Genomic DNA, 15,403 nt, shown 5'->3' on the forward strand with positions numbered 1-15,403 from the left:
CACTGTTTCTGAGTTTGAGTCCTGCATCGGGCTCTGTGCTGACAGCTCAGTGCCTGGAACTTGCTTCAGATTTTCTGTCTCCCTCTGTCTCTGCCCCTCCCCCACTCATGTTCTATCTCTCTCTTCCTTTCTCAAAAATAAATAAGCATTAAAAAATAAATAAACATGGGGTGGCTGGGTGGTTTAGTCGGTTAAAGCATCCAATTTCAGCTCAGGTCATGATTTCACTGTTGGTGAGTTTTAGTCCCGCGTCGGGCTCTGTGCTGACAGCTCAGAGCCTGGAGCCTGCTTCACATTCTGTGTGTCTCTCTCTCTGCCCCTGCCCTACTCATGCTCTGTCTCTCTCTCTCAAAAATAAACATTTTAAAAAATAAAAAATAAATAAAGAGGCCGTAGGGCTAACCATTTCCTCTTGTTACCAAACAGACTGTTAACACAACAAAACTCCGGTGGCGACTGTCAGCTTGCTATGAAGTCCGCAGACTTAGAGGGGCTCTACCAGGAATGATCGGCTGAGCGGAGCCAGAGCTTTTTGCAAGCACTTCTCGAAGTCTGTGGATCATACTCAACCCTTAGGATTGACTCAGATGGGGGCTGGGTGGTCAAACACTCCCTGTATGTGTCCTCTAGCCTTTTCTCTTATTTGTAGGATCCTGCGGGGGCAACTTGAGGCCACTTGGTGATCAGTTGCTCTTGAGTCCCTGTGGTTCTGTTGGCTGACCCACCCTCATGTGAGAATTAGCTGAAAATTGCAGTGGCTTGGCAGCTCCTCCCACCTTTCACTCCTCTCCAGTGTGCGGTCTTGACTTTGGCCCCACTCCTTACAGCCAGCAGCTTGACCCCAAAGACTCCAATCTTTTGTCCAAGGGCCCAACTGGGGCAACTATGGTTTCTTTTTTTTTCTTCTATCTTCCTTCCCTCCCTCCCCTTCCTTCCTTGCTTCCTTTCTTTTTTTCTTTCTTTCTGAAATGAGGAAGCTGTTTATTTCTTCACTTCCTTGAAACGAGGTGGCAAAAGTGATCGAAAACAGAACAAATTCTTCTGCCTTATTAGCTTTGTATCAGAAAAACTAGCAAAATTTGGTAATTATGGCCTCTCAGACAAAGCTGGAAAATACAGTCCAAAGTTAACTTTATGGCCAAGGGCACTTTTGAAAAAGTCTAAAGGCTTAGTTCCCTTGTTGAGTACTGTTAAGTGCTGTTACTTTCTAAAATACTTGCACTTGACACTTTTGTATTGTTTTCAGGAACTTGTTAAGCCACATCTGTAAAAAGTCCTATGGAATGCTAAAGGATTACACAAACTTTTAAAATCCCATGGGATTTCTACTTCAGTGGTCTGCTGTGGCATTTTATTAAATATTTATCTAGATGAGCTTCTTAACTCTTTATTTCACCCCCAAGACATCATACCTGCTTATTCCTTCTCTGTTGATTTCATGTCAGATCCCAGGTAATAGGGTTTGTGATAGACACTCCACCCAAAGTGGCTTTAAAAAGTGGGGCGCAGAAGGGGGAAGTTCATTTCACTCAACTAAAAAGCCAGGGGTTAGATTTTCAGGTACTGCCGGATCCAGTGGTGCTTTGAGGCATCTCTCTCAGCCCTCAGCCCTACTTTCCTCCGTGTGAGCTCCTTTTCCAGTCAGGCCCTCCTTACCTGGGGTCCCAGCAACTCTGGCTTTACATCAACCCTACAGTCAGCACTCTGCACTGGTAAGAAAGCTGCTCTTTTCCAACAGTACAAGCAGATGTTCTGGGCTTGGCTCTGATTGGACAGACTTGGGTCATGTGAGCAACCCTGAACCAATCACAGTGGCCAGGAGGTTAGACTCTGTTGATAGGGCAGGGCTGGGACATAGGTTCATGGGAACCAGGAATGGTTTAGGTCAGGTCCACTGGTTTCACACAGGATGGTGTGCATACTCCCAAAAGAATATGAGAAGGAGAGGAAATATTTACTGGGCAGACAAACTAAAATAATAAGCCTGCTACTTGTGATAGGGCATAAAGGCCTTCATCTGGAAACTTCTGAATCCCTTGACTGTCATGCCTGTCCCTAAAGGTGGTTTTACCTCTACTTGAGAACAAGAGGTGCCCTTTCTTGCCAGTATTAACAGTTGGTATTTATTAAATGTTTCTTTTCTTCATGCAAGGGTCTGCTATTTTCTGTCGATGGTATCTACCCAGCTGGGTTCTGAGGCTCCAGTAATGGAAAAATGAAAAGGTCCCCAGTCCTGAAGTTCACTTTCTAACACAGGAGTTGTTTAACAAGTGTATTAAATGTTGCTGTATAGCAGTTTACCACAAACTATAGACTTAAAAGAGCATATGTTAACTCACATTTTCAGTGTGTTAGGAGTCCTGGCTCAGCTGGGTCCTTTGAAAGAACCTGCCAGGGCTAGGTTCTCATTTGAGGCTCACCTGGGGAAGGATCCACATCCAAGCCCACATGGTCACTGGCAGCATCCAGTTCCCTGCAGTCTGTATGGGACTTCACACCTGGCAGCTTGCTTCTTCAAAGCCGCTGAGAGAGTCTCTTAGCAAGGCAGACATTACATTCTTATGTAGCATAATCACGTACATCTTGTCACTTTCACTGTATTCTGTGGGTTAGAAGCAATCACAGGTCCCAACCACACTTGAAAGGATGGGATCGCACAAAGGCATGTGTACCACAGGTTGGGATCATGGGCTCTACCTTAGAGTCTACCTGCTACAACAAGCAGACAAAGTATTAGATTGTGACAAGCATATCAATGAAAGTAAAGGGTGATAAATAACTGTGGGAGGCCAGTTTAGTCACAGCAAGCAAGGATTTCTTCTCTGAACCAAAGAATGAGAAGTTACTGCCATGCCATGAGCTGGGGCTGCGTGTTCCCAGCAGAAGGCACAGGGACACAAAGGCCCAGAGACTGGAAAAATTGAACTGTCAGTGTGGCTGGGCCTGGTAAGCAAAGGGTAGATGAAAGAGATAGGGATAGGAGTCCATCGTGCACTGGTCCATATAGTAAGAAAGTTACACCAATGAGTAAAGGGAAGACCATAAAGTTTAGAGGGACATAGACTTGGATGTTAAAAGATCACTCTATAGGCAGTGGGTTGGGAGCTGAAAGCCATTTAGGTCTCCAGAGGCCCAGAGCAGAGGATGGTTGTGGCACCATACTGGGATGGAGGTAATGGAGACCTGCCTCCCTTGGAGAGCCGGCAGCATCTGGTGGTTGATTGCATGTGGATGATGAAGGAAAGGGGGACATAAGGATGGTACCTAAATTTTTTTAACTTGAGCCGGTGGGTAGACAGAGACACTATTTTTCTGAGGTGGGGACTGGGTGAATATTCAAAATCTGCTTTGCTTATATTAAGTCAGATACGCCTTTAACACCAATAGGATGAATCAAGTAGACTGTTGGCTTAGAGTGTAGGTCTGGGCTGAGGATATAATGTTTGGGAGTATTTTCAGTGCTGAGAGCTTTACACAGACATCTTATGAGATGGTCTCCTAGGAGTAGCCAAGAGATCATTTTAAAACACATTTCCAATTATATAAACATCCTTACTTCAAACTCTGCAAGTACAAGGTGCTTTCCCACTACACTTGAGTGAGACCCATCACAAGCTGCCCCTGCTGGCTTCTCATTTTTTGTATGCATCAGCCTCTGGAGTTTAGAAATGAAACTAAGGTTTAGAGCAGAACTGACTCAACTAATTCTGCCAAGAAATGTGGCATCTAATCATAGCTTTGCAATTCAGGCTCCCCATAATATTGCCTAGAGCCCAAGGCCTTTGCCAATCAAACAAAGTAAAATAACGTACAGAACCTAGCAGAGTGCCTGCCATAGAATGGGCCCATAAGGCACAGTTGTTAAAATGCACAGCGCACCATCATTTAAAACAGTGCAACAGGAACGTGTAAGAGGCCTGTTGTTAGCCAAGCTTGGAGGAATGTTAGGACTCACCCATTATTCAAAAGGTGCCTGCTTTTTAGATATAGTTCAATGTGCGGCTCATTTGGAAAGGTAATTTATCCTCAGAGCATGAAAGCTGTGACTTTATACAGCCAGAATGTTAATTTATCAGTATGTCTCTGTTTTTGCCACATGTTGGGTGCGATCTTGAAACCTCTACAAATCAATACACGTTTTCAGTCCATCCTCACTACCACCCATTTTAGAGATGAAGAAGCCAAAAGACTGAGTGGTTAAACTGTTTTAAGGGCACACAGAAACAAGTGGGATTCAAGCCCAGTCTGCCTGACTACAAAACCCACCTGTGTAACCCGTGTACTGTTCAATATCCACTCCTCCAACCTGCCTTTGAGGCCTTCTGAAATTTGGACCCATGCCCTAATAGATGCCGTCTGCGACCGTACCCACATCCTTTGCTGCCATGTCACTGAACTCCAGAGATCGCCGGTTTCATGAAACGGAATGTGAGTGATTGGCTTCCCCTAAAATTGTCCCCATTGAAGTAACCATTTCAACTACCACTTGTGTGCAGCTTCTGCAGTCTGCTCCGTGTAGAACAGGGTGTCGTAGGTAAGTGATGAATCCCTGAATTCTACTCCTGCAACCGATATTGCACTGTATGTTAACTAACTAGAATTTAAATAGAAGTTGGAAAAGAGAGAAAAAAAAAGGGAGATTGAGCCCAGAAGTTGCGGCATTCTGGCAAAGGCAGATCAGGTCTGAGTTGTCCCAAGAAGGTTGAGAATGACTAACGGTACTTTCATGAGGTTCTGCTGTGCTTCCTTGAGCAGGAGAGAAAAGGTGGAGCTAGAGAGAGGACGTAGCATTTGAGAGTAACCTTACCTATGCCATGGCATCCCCCAGAACCCCTGTGCGTGCATGCATACACATATCCTGAGTGATTAAATTATGTGTGCACGCACGTGCGTGCACACACACACACACACACACACACACACTCTGAGTGATTGGTAAGAGCTGTGACAATTACAAATTATTAAAGTGCTTTCTTTGCCTTCCTGAAGGAAAGGAAGGGGGTAGGGATTACATACAAATTTGGTGTGCCTCTTGGGTGTGTCGTCAGGGTGGATATTATCCATCATGTGTGTGGCCGAAAAGTTGAAAATCAGTGGTGTTGGGCATCCCCTTTCCAAACCTCCCTTTTTGAAACATTTCCACCTTCCACAGTCCAGCTTAAATTGAAGTCATGTCTTGCTGTGTGCACTGTCTTTATATGTACAGCCCTTGTGGACCAGGCATGGTGAGCAAGTGACAACCTCTCTGTGTGTTGACTTCCTCAGTCTGTAGTGAGAATGCTACCCACCCAGAATCTTTGGGAGGTGGAGGCAAGTGATCTCTAGATTATAAAAGTGCTACAACACAGTGGAACAATTATACCCTTGCTCAATGAAATTGTCTCTTGTTTGGTGCTATTCTCTTGCATTTGTCCTTCCTCCCACCCTGCTTACGTGCCTCCTCTCCACCAGTGCTCTGGGGATGGAAACAAAGTCTGTCTATTCACTTTGGGTAACCTATAACCTTATACATAGAAGCCCCTGAACAACATTTTCCATTGACTAGAAAGATCAAGAAGTCTGGATCTATAGCCTGTTCCCGTCTGGCAGCATCTGGAGGCATTTTTGATTGTCATGACTGTGTGTGTGTTTGGAAGAGGGGGTGAGGCTGGTATCTGGTGGGTTGAGGCCAGGGATGCTGCTAACCATCCTACAGTGCATATGACACCTCCTTACAAAAAGATTATCTGGGCCCAAATGTTGGTGCCAAGGTTGAGAAATCTTGATGTAGACAAATAATGAGAATTAAGAGCATTAGGCCAAGCAAGGCACAGTTCGTCTGGGATCAGAGGCTGGAGTTGGCCAGGTCTGTGCTAGAGCAGCCAGTTACAGTAACGGCATCAGGAAAACACCTTCATGTTTGTGAAACAAACATTTCAGGTTTTCAAAGACCTTTCACATCGATGACTATTTTTGACCTTTCACAACAGTTTTGCAAGGTCACTCTGTTCCAACTTCATGCCATATTCATCAGCTGGCAGAAGAGGAAACTGGGCCAACAGTTTGCCAGAGGTCTCAGGGCTGGCTGGTGACTACCCCATCACCAGCCTGCCAGGTCAGGCACTGTTTGTTCATCTCTCCCTGCTTTGTTGTTAAAGCAGAAATGACATGGGGCACCTGGGTGGCTCAGTCGGTTAAGCTCCAACTTCAGCTCGGGTCATGATCTCACAGTTCGTGGGTTCGAGCTCTGCGTTGGGCTCTGTGCTGACAGCTGGGAGCCTGAAGCATGCTTTGGATTCTGGGTCTCCCTCTCTCTGTCTGCCTTTCTCTCTTTCTCTCTCAAAAATAAATAAAAATTGGGGCGCCTGGGTGGTTCAGTCGGTTAAGCGTCCGACTTCGGCTCAGGTCATGATCTCGCAGTCCATGAGTTCGAGGCCCGCCTCGGGCTCTGTGCTGACAGCTCAGAGCCTGGAGCCTGCTTCAGATTCTGTGTCTCCCTCTCTCTGACCCTCCCCTGTTCATGCTCTGTCTCTCCCTGTCTCAAAAATAAATAAAACATTAAAAAATTTTTTTAAATAAATAAATAAATAAATAAATAAATAAATAAATAAATATTACCAAAAAAAAAAGCAGAAATGACAAGGCTGGCTGTAGGCATTGTTCAAGTTTCCAAAATGCGGGAGGAGACTCAAGGTCCTATACATATGCTATGCCCCTGTTTAGGTGCTGGAGCTAGCTTCAAGCCGCATTTGATACCCTTAAAAAAACAGCCCTTATGCCCCTGTTTAGGTGCTGGAGCTTCAAGCCCCATTTGAAACCCTTAAAAAAAAAAAAACAAATGGATCAGAAGTGTTTCCTAAAGAAAGCGCTTAATTTTTGAGCCAGAAGAGGGAGCTCACGTTCAGGCAATATGAAGCTGGGCCAGCAGGGAGTAGTGCTAACTGGAAGAAGATTTTGACTCACACATCAAATGTTAACTTGCATCCATTAATGTGCATTGTTAATGTGCATTTGTAACAAGGAGTCCTGCTACAGGGCAGATTCTGAATCCTTAGGTCTGGAGCAGGACCTGAGTTTATGCGTTGCTTACCAGCTCCCAGGGGAAGCCTTGCACAGACCACACACCTTGGGTAACAAGGTAATAAATAGATTGCCTCTTCAGTCCTCTCCTGAAGATGCACACCTGAGGCCAGACACTGTAAGTCTGCAGTACCAGGGCTAGAACCCATGTTTCCTGCATCCATGCTTGCTTCCTGGCATCTTCCCTGCCCCTGTGACCCTAACAGAATTAAGGGAGGAGGATCCATTCCTAAGTAGGGAAGAGAGGAGACCATACTGTCTGCTTTGAATTGGTAACCTCATAGATACTGCCAGTTATTTTACCAGAAAAAGATGGGTTTATTTGTGAATAAAAGAGAATTGCAATTGGGGACAAACAGCAAAACTGTAGGCAAGTCCAGGTTACAAGGGAGAGGCATGCTTTTTTTTTTTTTTTTTTTTTAAATGTTTGTTTTTGAGAGAGAGAGAGGGAAACACAGAATCTGAAGCAGGCTCCAGTTCTGAGCTGTCAGCACAGAGCCCAGTGTGGGGCTTGAACCCACCAGCTATGAGATCATGACCTGAGCTGAAGTTGGATACTTAACTGACTGAGCCACCCAGGTGCCCCCCCTCTTTTTTCTGAGAGAGAGAGAGCACGTATGGGTGAGCATGCAAGCGGGGGCAGAGGGAGAGAGAATCCCAAGCAGGCTGCATGCCCAGTGCAGAGCAGGGTCGATCCCACAACCATGAGATCATGACCTGTGTCAAAATCAAGAATGGACTGAGCCACCCAGGTGCCCTGAGGAACGCTCTTTTTAAGGAGAGAAGGGGTAAATTGGGAAGGCTGTTATGAACTAAAAGTCCATTGGAGGAAACTGGGAGTTTGAAGTATAGTGGCTTCTCATTGGTTGAACTGTTGCCTGGTGGGGGCGAGGGGGGGGGCAGGAAATGAGGAAAACATCTCTACTTCCACCTGGAAGAGTAGAGTGGTTCCATATTCACAGTAAAATTCATCTCTTCTGTTGTGTCTGCAATTGATTTGGAGTGGTAGGGCATGGGAACTCCCCATGCCAAAACTTCCTGACTCCATTTTAGTGATGTTTCCTGTTACTAATTTTCATAGAATCAAACTTCTTTGTACTATATTTTTGGTCAACCACTTCCCCACGTGAGGACCAGTGGGAATTCAAAGATGAACAGAACAAGACTCTGGTCCTCTTGGGCCTTGTGGGAGCCAAAACAAAATAAATGTAACAGAAGGTGTTCTTCTTTGTGATTTATACAAATTTGGCTATTAATCCAAAGGATAGCTTACATATAACTTGGGGTGTTCTTACAGATGCAAATTATACCTATAGTCATTCTCCTAAAAATAAAGGTTCTTTAATCCTGAATCATTTTGAGTGCTTTTTACCTACAAGAAACAAACTGCCTCCCTTTAAAAATAGGAATCCTTAGAATCTCACTCAACGTCAAAGATTGTTAAAATTTCAGCTGAGTAAATTTGAAGATCTAATTGGTTGTGAGAAATAAATCCACTGGCCCAAAAAAAGGAGGGACTAGGAGACTTGGAGCACAGTGAGCAAGGCTTCAATCAAAGTTCTTGCAAGAGCAGGTATCTGATGGACAGGCACAACTCAGGGCAGTTATAGCATGCAATTTATCTTCTAGCGTGCATGTTACTCCCCTGGTTCCTCATTGGCTGAGTACTACAGAGGTGACAGCCTTACCTGGAAGTCACCTATGGCCATGTGGTCTGATTGGAACAAATGTACACTCCTTGAGGTGATCCAGAGAACTTCAGTTCTTTGGCACATGCTCATTGCAGAGCCCACAAAAAATAAGCCTGGGGAAATGGAGAGGGGAGGAATAACCAGGAAGTGAAGTGTCCAAGCGTTGGGGACTCCATTGTTGCAAGGGGTGGGGGAGGGGTGTGTGTGGGCAGCTTGTACATATTTCCAATAGGTTGTAAACCTATGGTTAACTAGACAGCACAGCTTTTATTTGGTATGTTTGAAAATGAATCATCTCACTTCTCACATTGGTTTTATGAAGCAATTCATGAATTTCATCTAGCAAGTAGAGTACATCTCTGAGGAGCTGTACAAAGTGGAAGGTTTTTATAGGAAAGAGAGTAGGGCAAAGAAGTTATTAGCAAAAGAAAAAAGTTGTTTTAGGCAAGGTCACTCTCCCTTAGGGGAAGAGCAGGAGGTCTTACACAGATAAAGATGATCTCATCTTATTTTGGGGAAGGGAGAGGGCCCATTGGTGCTGATTAGAAAATTCCTGATTTACCAGTTAAGACTACATTTCTGGCGTAGGTTGAAACTGCAATTAGATTAGGTATTAAGCTCTGTTTTGGTAACTTGGCCTAGCATAAGTTATTCCATTTTGGGGCCTGTGGTTTTCTTTTTAAAAGATGCAAGTGACTCCAGGGTTGATTGAGGAAACACAATGAAGTAGTCAGGAATTTAGGTTTTCTGTTTTTACTCCATCATTTTCAGATAGCGTCATTAGGTTTATTTCCTCATGGTCACAAGATGGCTGCCACAGCTCAAGGAATCACAATGTCACACAACCACATCCACAGGCAGGAAGAAAAGGGGCTAGAATTACATAACTTTTTTTTTTTTTTAAACAAGGAAGCAAAAGACAGAAGCCCCCTTCCAATATCCCTCAATAAATGTGATTAAACAGAATCATATGCTTGCTGGTAGCTGATCTGCAAGAGGAATGAGACTTTATCTTCATTATTTAGCCCAATCTGGGTATATCCCCTGGGGGATATACTACCCCATTCCAGAACAAGGTCAAATTTCTCTTATTGGGGAAGAAGGGAGTGGGGAGAGAAGAAGGAGGATTCTGGGACCAACTCCAATGTGTATGTCAGGGCGGGGTGGGGGTGGGGGGTTTCCCATACCACCAAGCAATTCTTTTTTTTTTTTTTTTATGAAATTTATTGACAAATTGGTTTCCATACAACACCCAGTGCTCATCCCAAAAGGTGCCCTCCTCAATACCCATCACCCACCCTCCCCTCCCTCCCACCCCCCATCAACCCTCAGTTTGTTCTCAGTTTTTAACAGTCTCTTATGCTTTGGCTCTCTCCCACTCTAACCTCTTTTTTTTTTTTTTTCTTCCCCTCCCCCATGGGTTCCTGTTAAGTTTCTCAGGATCCACATAAGAGTGAAACCATATGGTATCTGTCTTTCTCTGTATGGCTTATTTCACTTAGCATCACACTCTCCAGTTCCATCCACGTTGCTACAAAGGGCCATATTTCATTTTTTCTCATTGCCACATAGTATTCCATTGTGTATATAAACCACAATTTCTTTATCCATTCATCAGTTGATGGACATTTAGGCTCTTTCCATAATTTGGCTATTGTTGAGAGTGCTGCTATGAACATTGGGGTACAAGTGCCCCTATGCATCAGTACTCCTGTATCCCTTGGATAAATTCCTAGCAGTGCTATTGCTGGGTCATAGGGTAGGTCTATTTTTAATTTTCTGAGGAACCTCCACACTGCTTTCCAGAGCGGCTGCACCAATTTGCATTCCCACCAACCCACAAACGTATGGCCAACTCATCTTTGACAAAGCAGGAAAGAACATCCAATGGAAAAAAGACAGCCTCTTTAACAAATGGTGCTGGGAGAACTGGACAGCAACATGCAGAAGGTTGAAACTAGACCACTTTCTCACACCATTTACAAAAATAAACTCAAAATGGATAAAGGACCACCAAGCAATTCTGACACCATCTCGTGTCCTACAATTTAACTGAATTCTGTAACTATCTGATGTCACTGTGGCATCAGATCCCACACACAGGTTAAGGTCTAGGTCTTATAAGACTGACTCCACCCCAGCCCACCCTGCTTCAGGTGCCAGTCACAAGTACAGGTTGTCACCTGTGCTCCTCCTAATGGACTGGCTACAGATAGGAGGTTCTGATGAGACCCTCCTTGGGTTTGATGAGTTTGCCAGAGTGTCTCATAGAACTCAGAGAAACAGTGTACTTACTAGATTACTGGTTTATTATTAAAGGATGTAATTCAGGAATAGCCAGATGGAATTGATGCAGAGCCATGGTGAAAGGACAAGGAACTTCCATATCCTTCCTGAAAGCATCACTCTTCTCAAATCCCCACCTGTTTGGATTTTACAGTCATGATTGGTTAAGTCCCTGACCACTGGTGACTGATTCAACCTCTGTGCTCTCTCCCCATCAAGGGGGTAGGACTGAAGGTCTCTACAGTCTATTTGAGGTTGGTGTCCCTGGCAACAAATCCCCTTCCCTGGTTATCTAGGGGCTTTCCTTAAGTCGTCTATTAACATTACAAAAGACTCCTTGATTTCTCTCTTCACTTAGGAGATTCCCAGGGTTTCAGGAGCTCTGTGCTAGACCTGGACAAAGACGAAATATGTATTTATTATAAATCACAGTATTACAGTAAAAGAAAGGGGGAAGAAAACCCTTTCTGATTAAGCAGCCAACACTACACTGTCTGTTCCAGTGCACTCATGACTGTTGTAGTTGTGTTTATTCACAAAATAAAGTTCTTCAGGTGCCCTGTGATCAAAGGTCAGGACCAAGAAGCTTAGCCAAAATGCTAACCTCTGGCAGGGAAATCTACTCTCAAGAGAAGAAGTCGTTACTCCTGCCACCCAGTAGCCCCCCCTATGCACACTGGAGTCCATTGACTCATCAGATGGAAGCTGCTATGACCAAGACCATGGACACTGCATGTTCTACTGTTGGAGAAGTGAATAAAGTATGCCAAAATGGCTGATGGCGCTAAAACAAACTCTGGTCTCTAGTTTAGAGACCCCCTCCTCCGGGTTCTTCTTCCTTTGTTTGCTGCGCGTGTGAAAACCCCCACAGATGTGGAAGCTGACAACTATAAATTACCCTCCCCACTTGCATTCAGCGCTCAGATCTTTGGAGAAACGGTCTCCTCTGCGCCCGCCGGTGTTAAATAAATCTCCGATCCACCAAAATCTCCAAGTGCTGCTTGGTGTTTCCACCAGCGTTCCAGCCTGTTTACATAACACTACCTTCTGCTGACGCCCCTGTCCTGCCCTCCTGCCCACAGTGAAGTGGCTTGCCTCTCCATGCACCACCACCTTCAAGCCAGAAGCAATGTAACTCTATGTATTTTCTGCTTATTGACCCAGTAGTGACAACCATAAAAGGAAATTCGCATTTTGGTAACTCAACGGGTTACAACTTAAATTCCCACATCAGGATGGACTTCTGTTCTCTGCAATTCTTCTATTGCACCAGGATATACTATGGTTTAGAAACGAGGCTGGTTGCTACTTGAATTTGCCAAGTCCTTGAGATGATAAACTGTTCCCATGTTCTTCGACTCTATATAGGAGCAACCATGTGTGTTTGTAACACGTCTATGACAAAGTTTGCCACCAATTGCTTTGTTTAACACAGCGATTCTTACCCAGGGGTGTATGTCAGACTCACAGGAGCAGCTTTGCTTTAGTTTCCTTTTGCTGCTGTAACAAATTACCACAAGCTCAGGGGCTTAAAAATAACTGATTTATTTTGGAGGTCAGAAATTTGAAATCAGTTTCACTAGGCTGAAGTCAAGATGCATGCCAGTGAGGCTATTTCCTTCTGGAGGCTCTAGGGGAGAGTCCTTTTCCTGGACTCATTTAGCTTCTGATGTCCACTTGTTTTCCTTGGCTGGTAGCTCCTCCCTTGTGCTCACTGTGCATCATTCCAGTCTCTGCTGCCATCATCACATTGCCTTGTCCTCCTGTGGTCAGATCTCACCCTGTTTCTCTCTTACAGGGATCCTTGTGATTGAAGTTAGGGCCCACAGGGATAATTCAGATAATTTCCCTATCCAGGACCCCGAAATTAATCATGTACTCAAAATCCTCTTTTCCCATGGAAGGTAACATTTCACATGTTTCTGAAATTAGGACATGGATATTTGAGGGCCATTCTTTGGCCTCCCACAGAGCCTAAACATGCTTAGACACCCCTCAAAGATTCTAGTTTAGTAGGTGGGGTCAGGACATGTTTATTTTTCAAAATATATGCCTAAGTACCTGTTACCTAGTACATAGTTATATCCTACCTTCAGTTGCTTATAATTTTATCTCTGCAGTTTTATTTAGATGGCTCCAATGCTGACTGGGCAGCACATACACAAGAACTTGATGATTGACTATCTTATTGAATGCTCACATGCTTTCTAAGTAGGCTTTGTTTTTTTTAAGATTTTAAGTAATCTCTGTGCCCAGTGTGGGGCTGGGACCTACAACCTCAAGACCAAGAGTCACATGCTCCACTAACAAAGCCAGCCAGATGCCCCCAAATAAGTTTTATTCCCATTTTACAGATGTGGAAGTAGACTCAGAGATTGTGTTCCATCTGCCCAAAGTCATGCAGCAAGAGAGAGACAGAACTAGAACACAAACCTTATTCTAGCCCTTATTCTAGAACCCTACAAATTTCATAAAACCACCCAAGTCAGCAGAATGGCAGGAAAGAAAAGTTCAATGTTAGAGGGGATTTCCCAAGGCTCATAGGTCCATTACCAATCCCTGTAACCTCCACCCATGGAACTGTTGGGCTGAGTGTTAGAATCCCACATGCCCTTCATCTACCTCCTGAGACCTGTGTCACAATTACAGCTTATCCTTACTGGATAAGGTAGATTGCAGACACTGGGTGAAGGAGCAGCCTCTTGGGATTTGAGCTCACTCCCCACACAGCTAGGCCCCCTCCCCCACATATGGCAGGATGCGTACCACCCAAAGTTGAGAACGTGACTTTCTTCAATCACTCTTATACTTGTTCCAGGTTACCATGGCAACAAGTATTCATCCTAGCAGCTGTTCCACAGCCGGTTAGCTTTTCTGAGTTCTGCCCGAGCATTTGCGGCAAACATCAGAAACAAGTCTGTGGCGGCACCCTGGAGCCCAGGTCACCTTGATCCTGACTCTACACAAACAGACCAATCTGGGGATGAGAAGCTCCAGCTTCATGATCAAGACACAGTGATATCCTGGACAAGCTACACTAGGGTTCAAGTTGCTCTTCTGTAAAATGTATGCATTTCTAGCAAAGTGTTGGCTGTAGGGAAGCATTAGAGGTTATATTTGTTTCCTATTGCTCTTTTAAGAAATTAATACAAACTGAGTGGTTTAAAACACAGGTTATTTTGCAACTTGAATTCAGAAGTCCAAAATGGGGCAGCAGGGCTGTATTCTAGGAGAGAATATATTTGCTTGCCATGCCCCACCTAATATAGGCTGCCTCCATTCTGTGGCTTGTAGCCCATGTCATTCTGATGTCTCCCTTTGGGACATGATGTGATTCTGATCTATCTACCCTTTTTATAGGGACCCATGTGATTGGACCCTATTGCATAATAGCCCCTTGTCAGGACCCTTACCACATCTGCCCAGTCAATATAGACTCGGGGAGATCAGGAAGCCACGTAAGTGGCCAACTCTTAAGTGCCATTTTACAAAGTACAGCACATGCAAGATTTCTGGTTCTAATATGTAACACTGTTACAGGATAGTCACAGAAAAGTTGGACTCTAACACCTTTGGCATTAGTAGGTTAAGGCCATGTTCTCTTATCAAGCAGTATTTAAAGAATGGCTTTGATGAGATACCTTGAATTTTTAACCTCTGTTACTCTAGACAGACAAGACATTTCCTATAATGGAGTGGGGTTTCCTTCCCCACACCAGGGATGAGTTCTACCATATATATCTAATGAATGGAAATTAATATTGGATTCCTCCTTCCAATATATAAGACCTACATTATACATAGCCTTCTTGAGGAAACAACACTTAACAAAACCAGATTATGACATTTCCCAATTAAGGGTTGAAGAAGTCCACAAAACACTGTTTTCACCTCCCTGCCATGTACAGATATTTAATTTTTCTTTTGAGAGAACACACATGTAAGTAGGGGCTGACCAGAGGAAGAGGGAGAGAATCTTAAGCTGGCTACATGCCCGGTGCATAGCCCAACTCAGGCCTCAATCCCACCACTGTGGGATCATGACTTGAGCCAAAATGAAGAGCCAGATGCCCAGTTGTCTGAGCCACCCAGGCACACCCCTGTTCAGACATTTAAAAGCTTTATGACTTTTTTCCAAAACAAGTTCTCATTTAGACCTAGGCTTTTTCTAGTTATAGAAATGAACTCGCTTATATTCTCCGTTAGTTATCTTGAAGATGGTCTGTTAGAGCTTCAGTGTCAAGCAAACACTAGTCATACTGATTTTATTGCAGTGTAGCAGAAGCTAGGGGACCCTGAGGGAAAAAAGGCTCAGGAAGAATGAATAATCATGTGTTGGTAGAGGGGAAAGCCACTCTCCAGCTCAG

The 15,403-nt window shown here is 44.3% G+C and overlaps 1 protein-coding gene across 7 annotated transcripts in view; it reads left to right on the forward strand.

Moving 5' to 3' along the window:
- The window catches only part of ANKS4B (ankyrin repeat and sterile alpha motif domain containing 4B), a 71,467-nt gene that overhangs the window by 17,954 nt on the left and 38,110 nt on the right, over positions 1-15,403 (forward strand). For 3 of the 7 annotated variants that reach the window (XM_032591545.1, XM_030300086.1, XM_030300088.1), the window contains one exon: positions 427-2,146. The exons of 3 other annotated variants lie outside the window; for them this stretch is intronic. In XM_032591545.1, coding sequence (XP_032447436.1) covers positions 427-508 — 82 coding nt within the window. In that variant the 3' untranslated portion in view covers positions 509-2,146. Of the gene's footprint in view, positions 1-426; positions 2,147-4,349; positions 6,205-15,403 lie in introns of those variants that run through there. One more of the 7 variants, XM_030300087.1, reaches the window with a different exon arrangement.

Source organism: Lynx canadensis, chromosome E3 (assembly GCF_007474595.2).
Source record: "Lynx canadensis isolate LIC74 chromosome E3, mLynCan4.pri.v2, whole genome shotgun sequence".
In the NCBI taxonomy this organism is placed as follows: Eukaryota; Metazoa; Chordata; class Mammalia; order Carnivora; family Felidae; genus Lynx; species Lynx canadensis.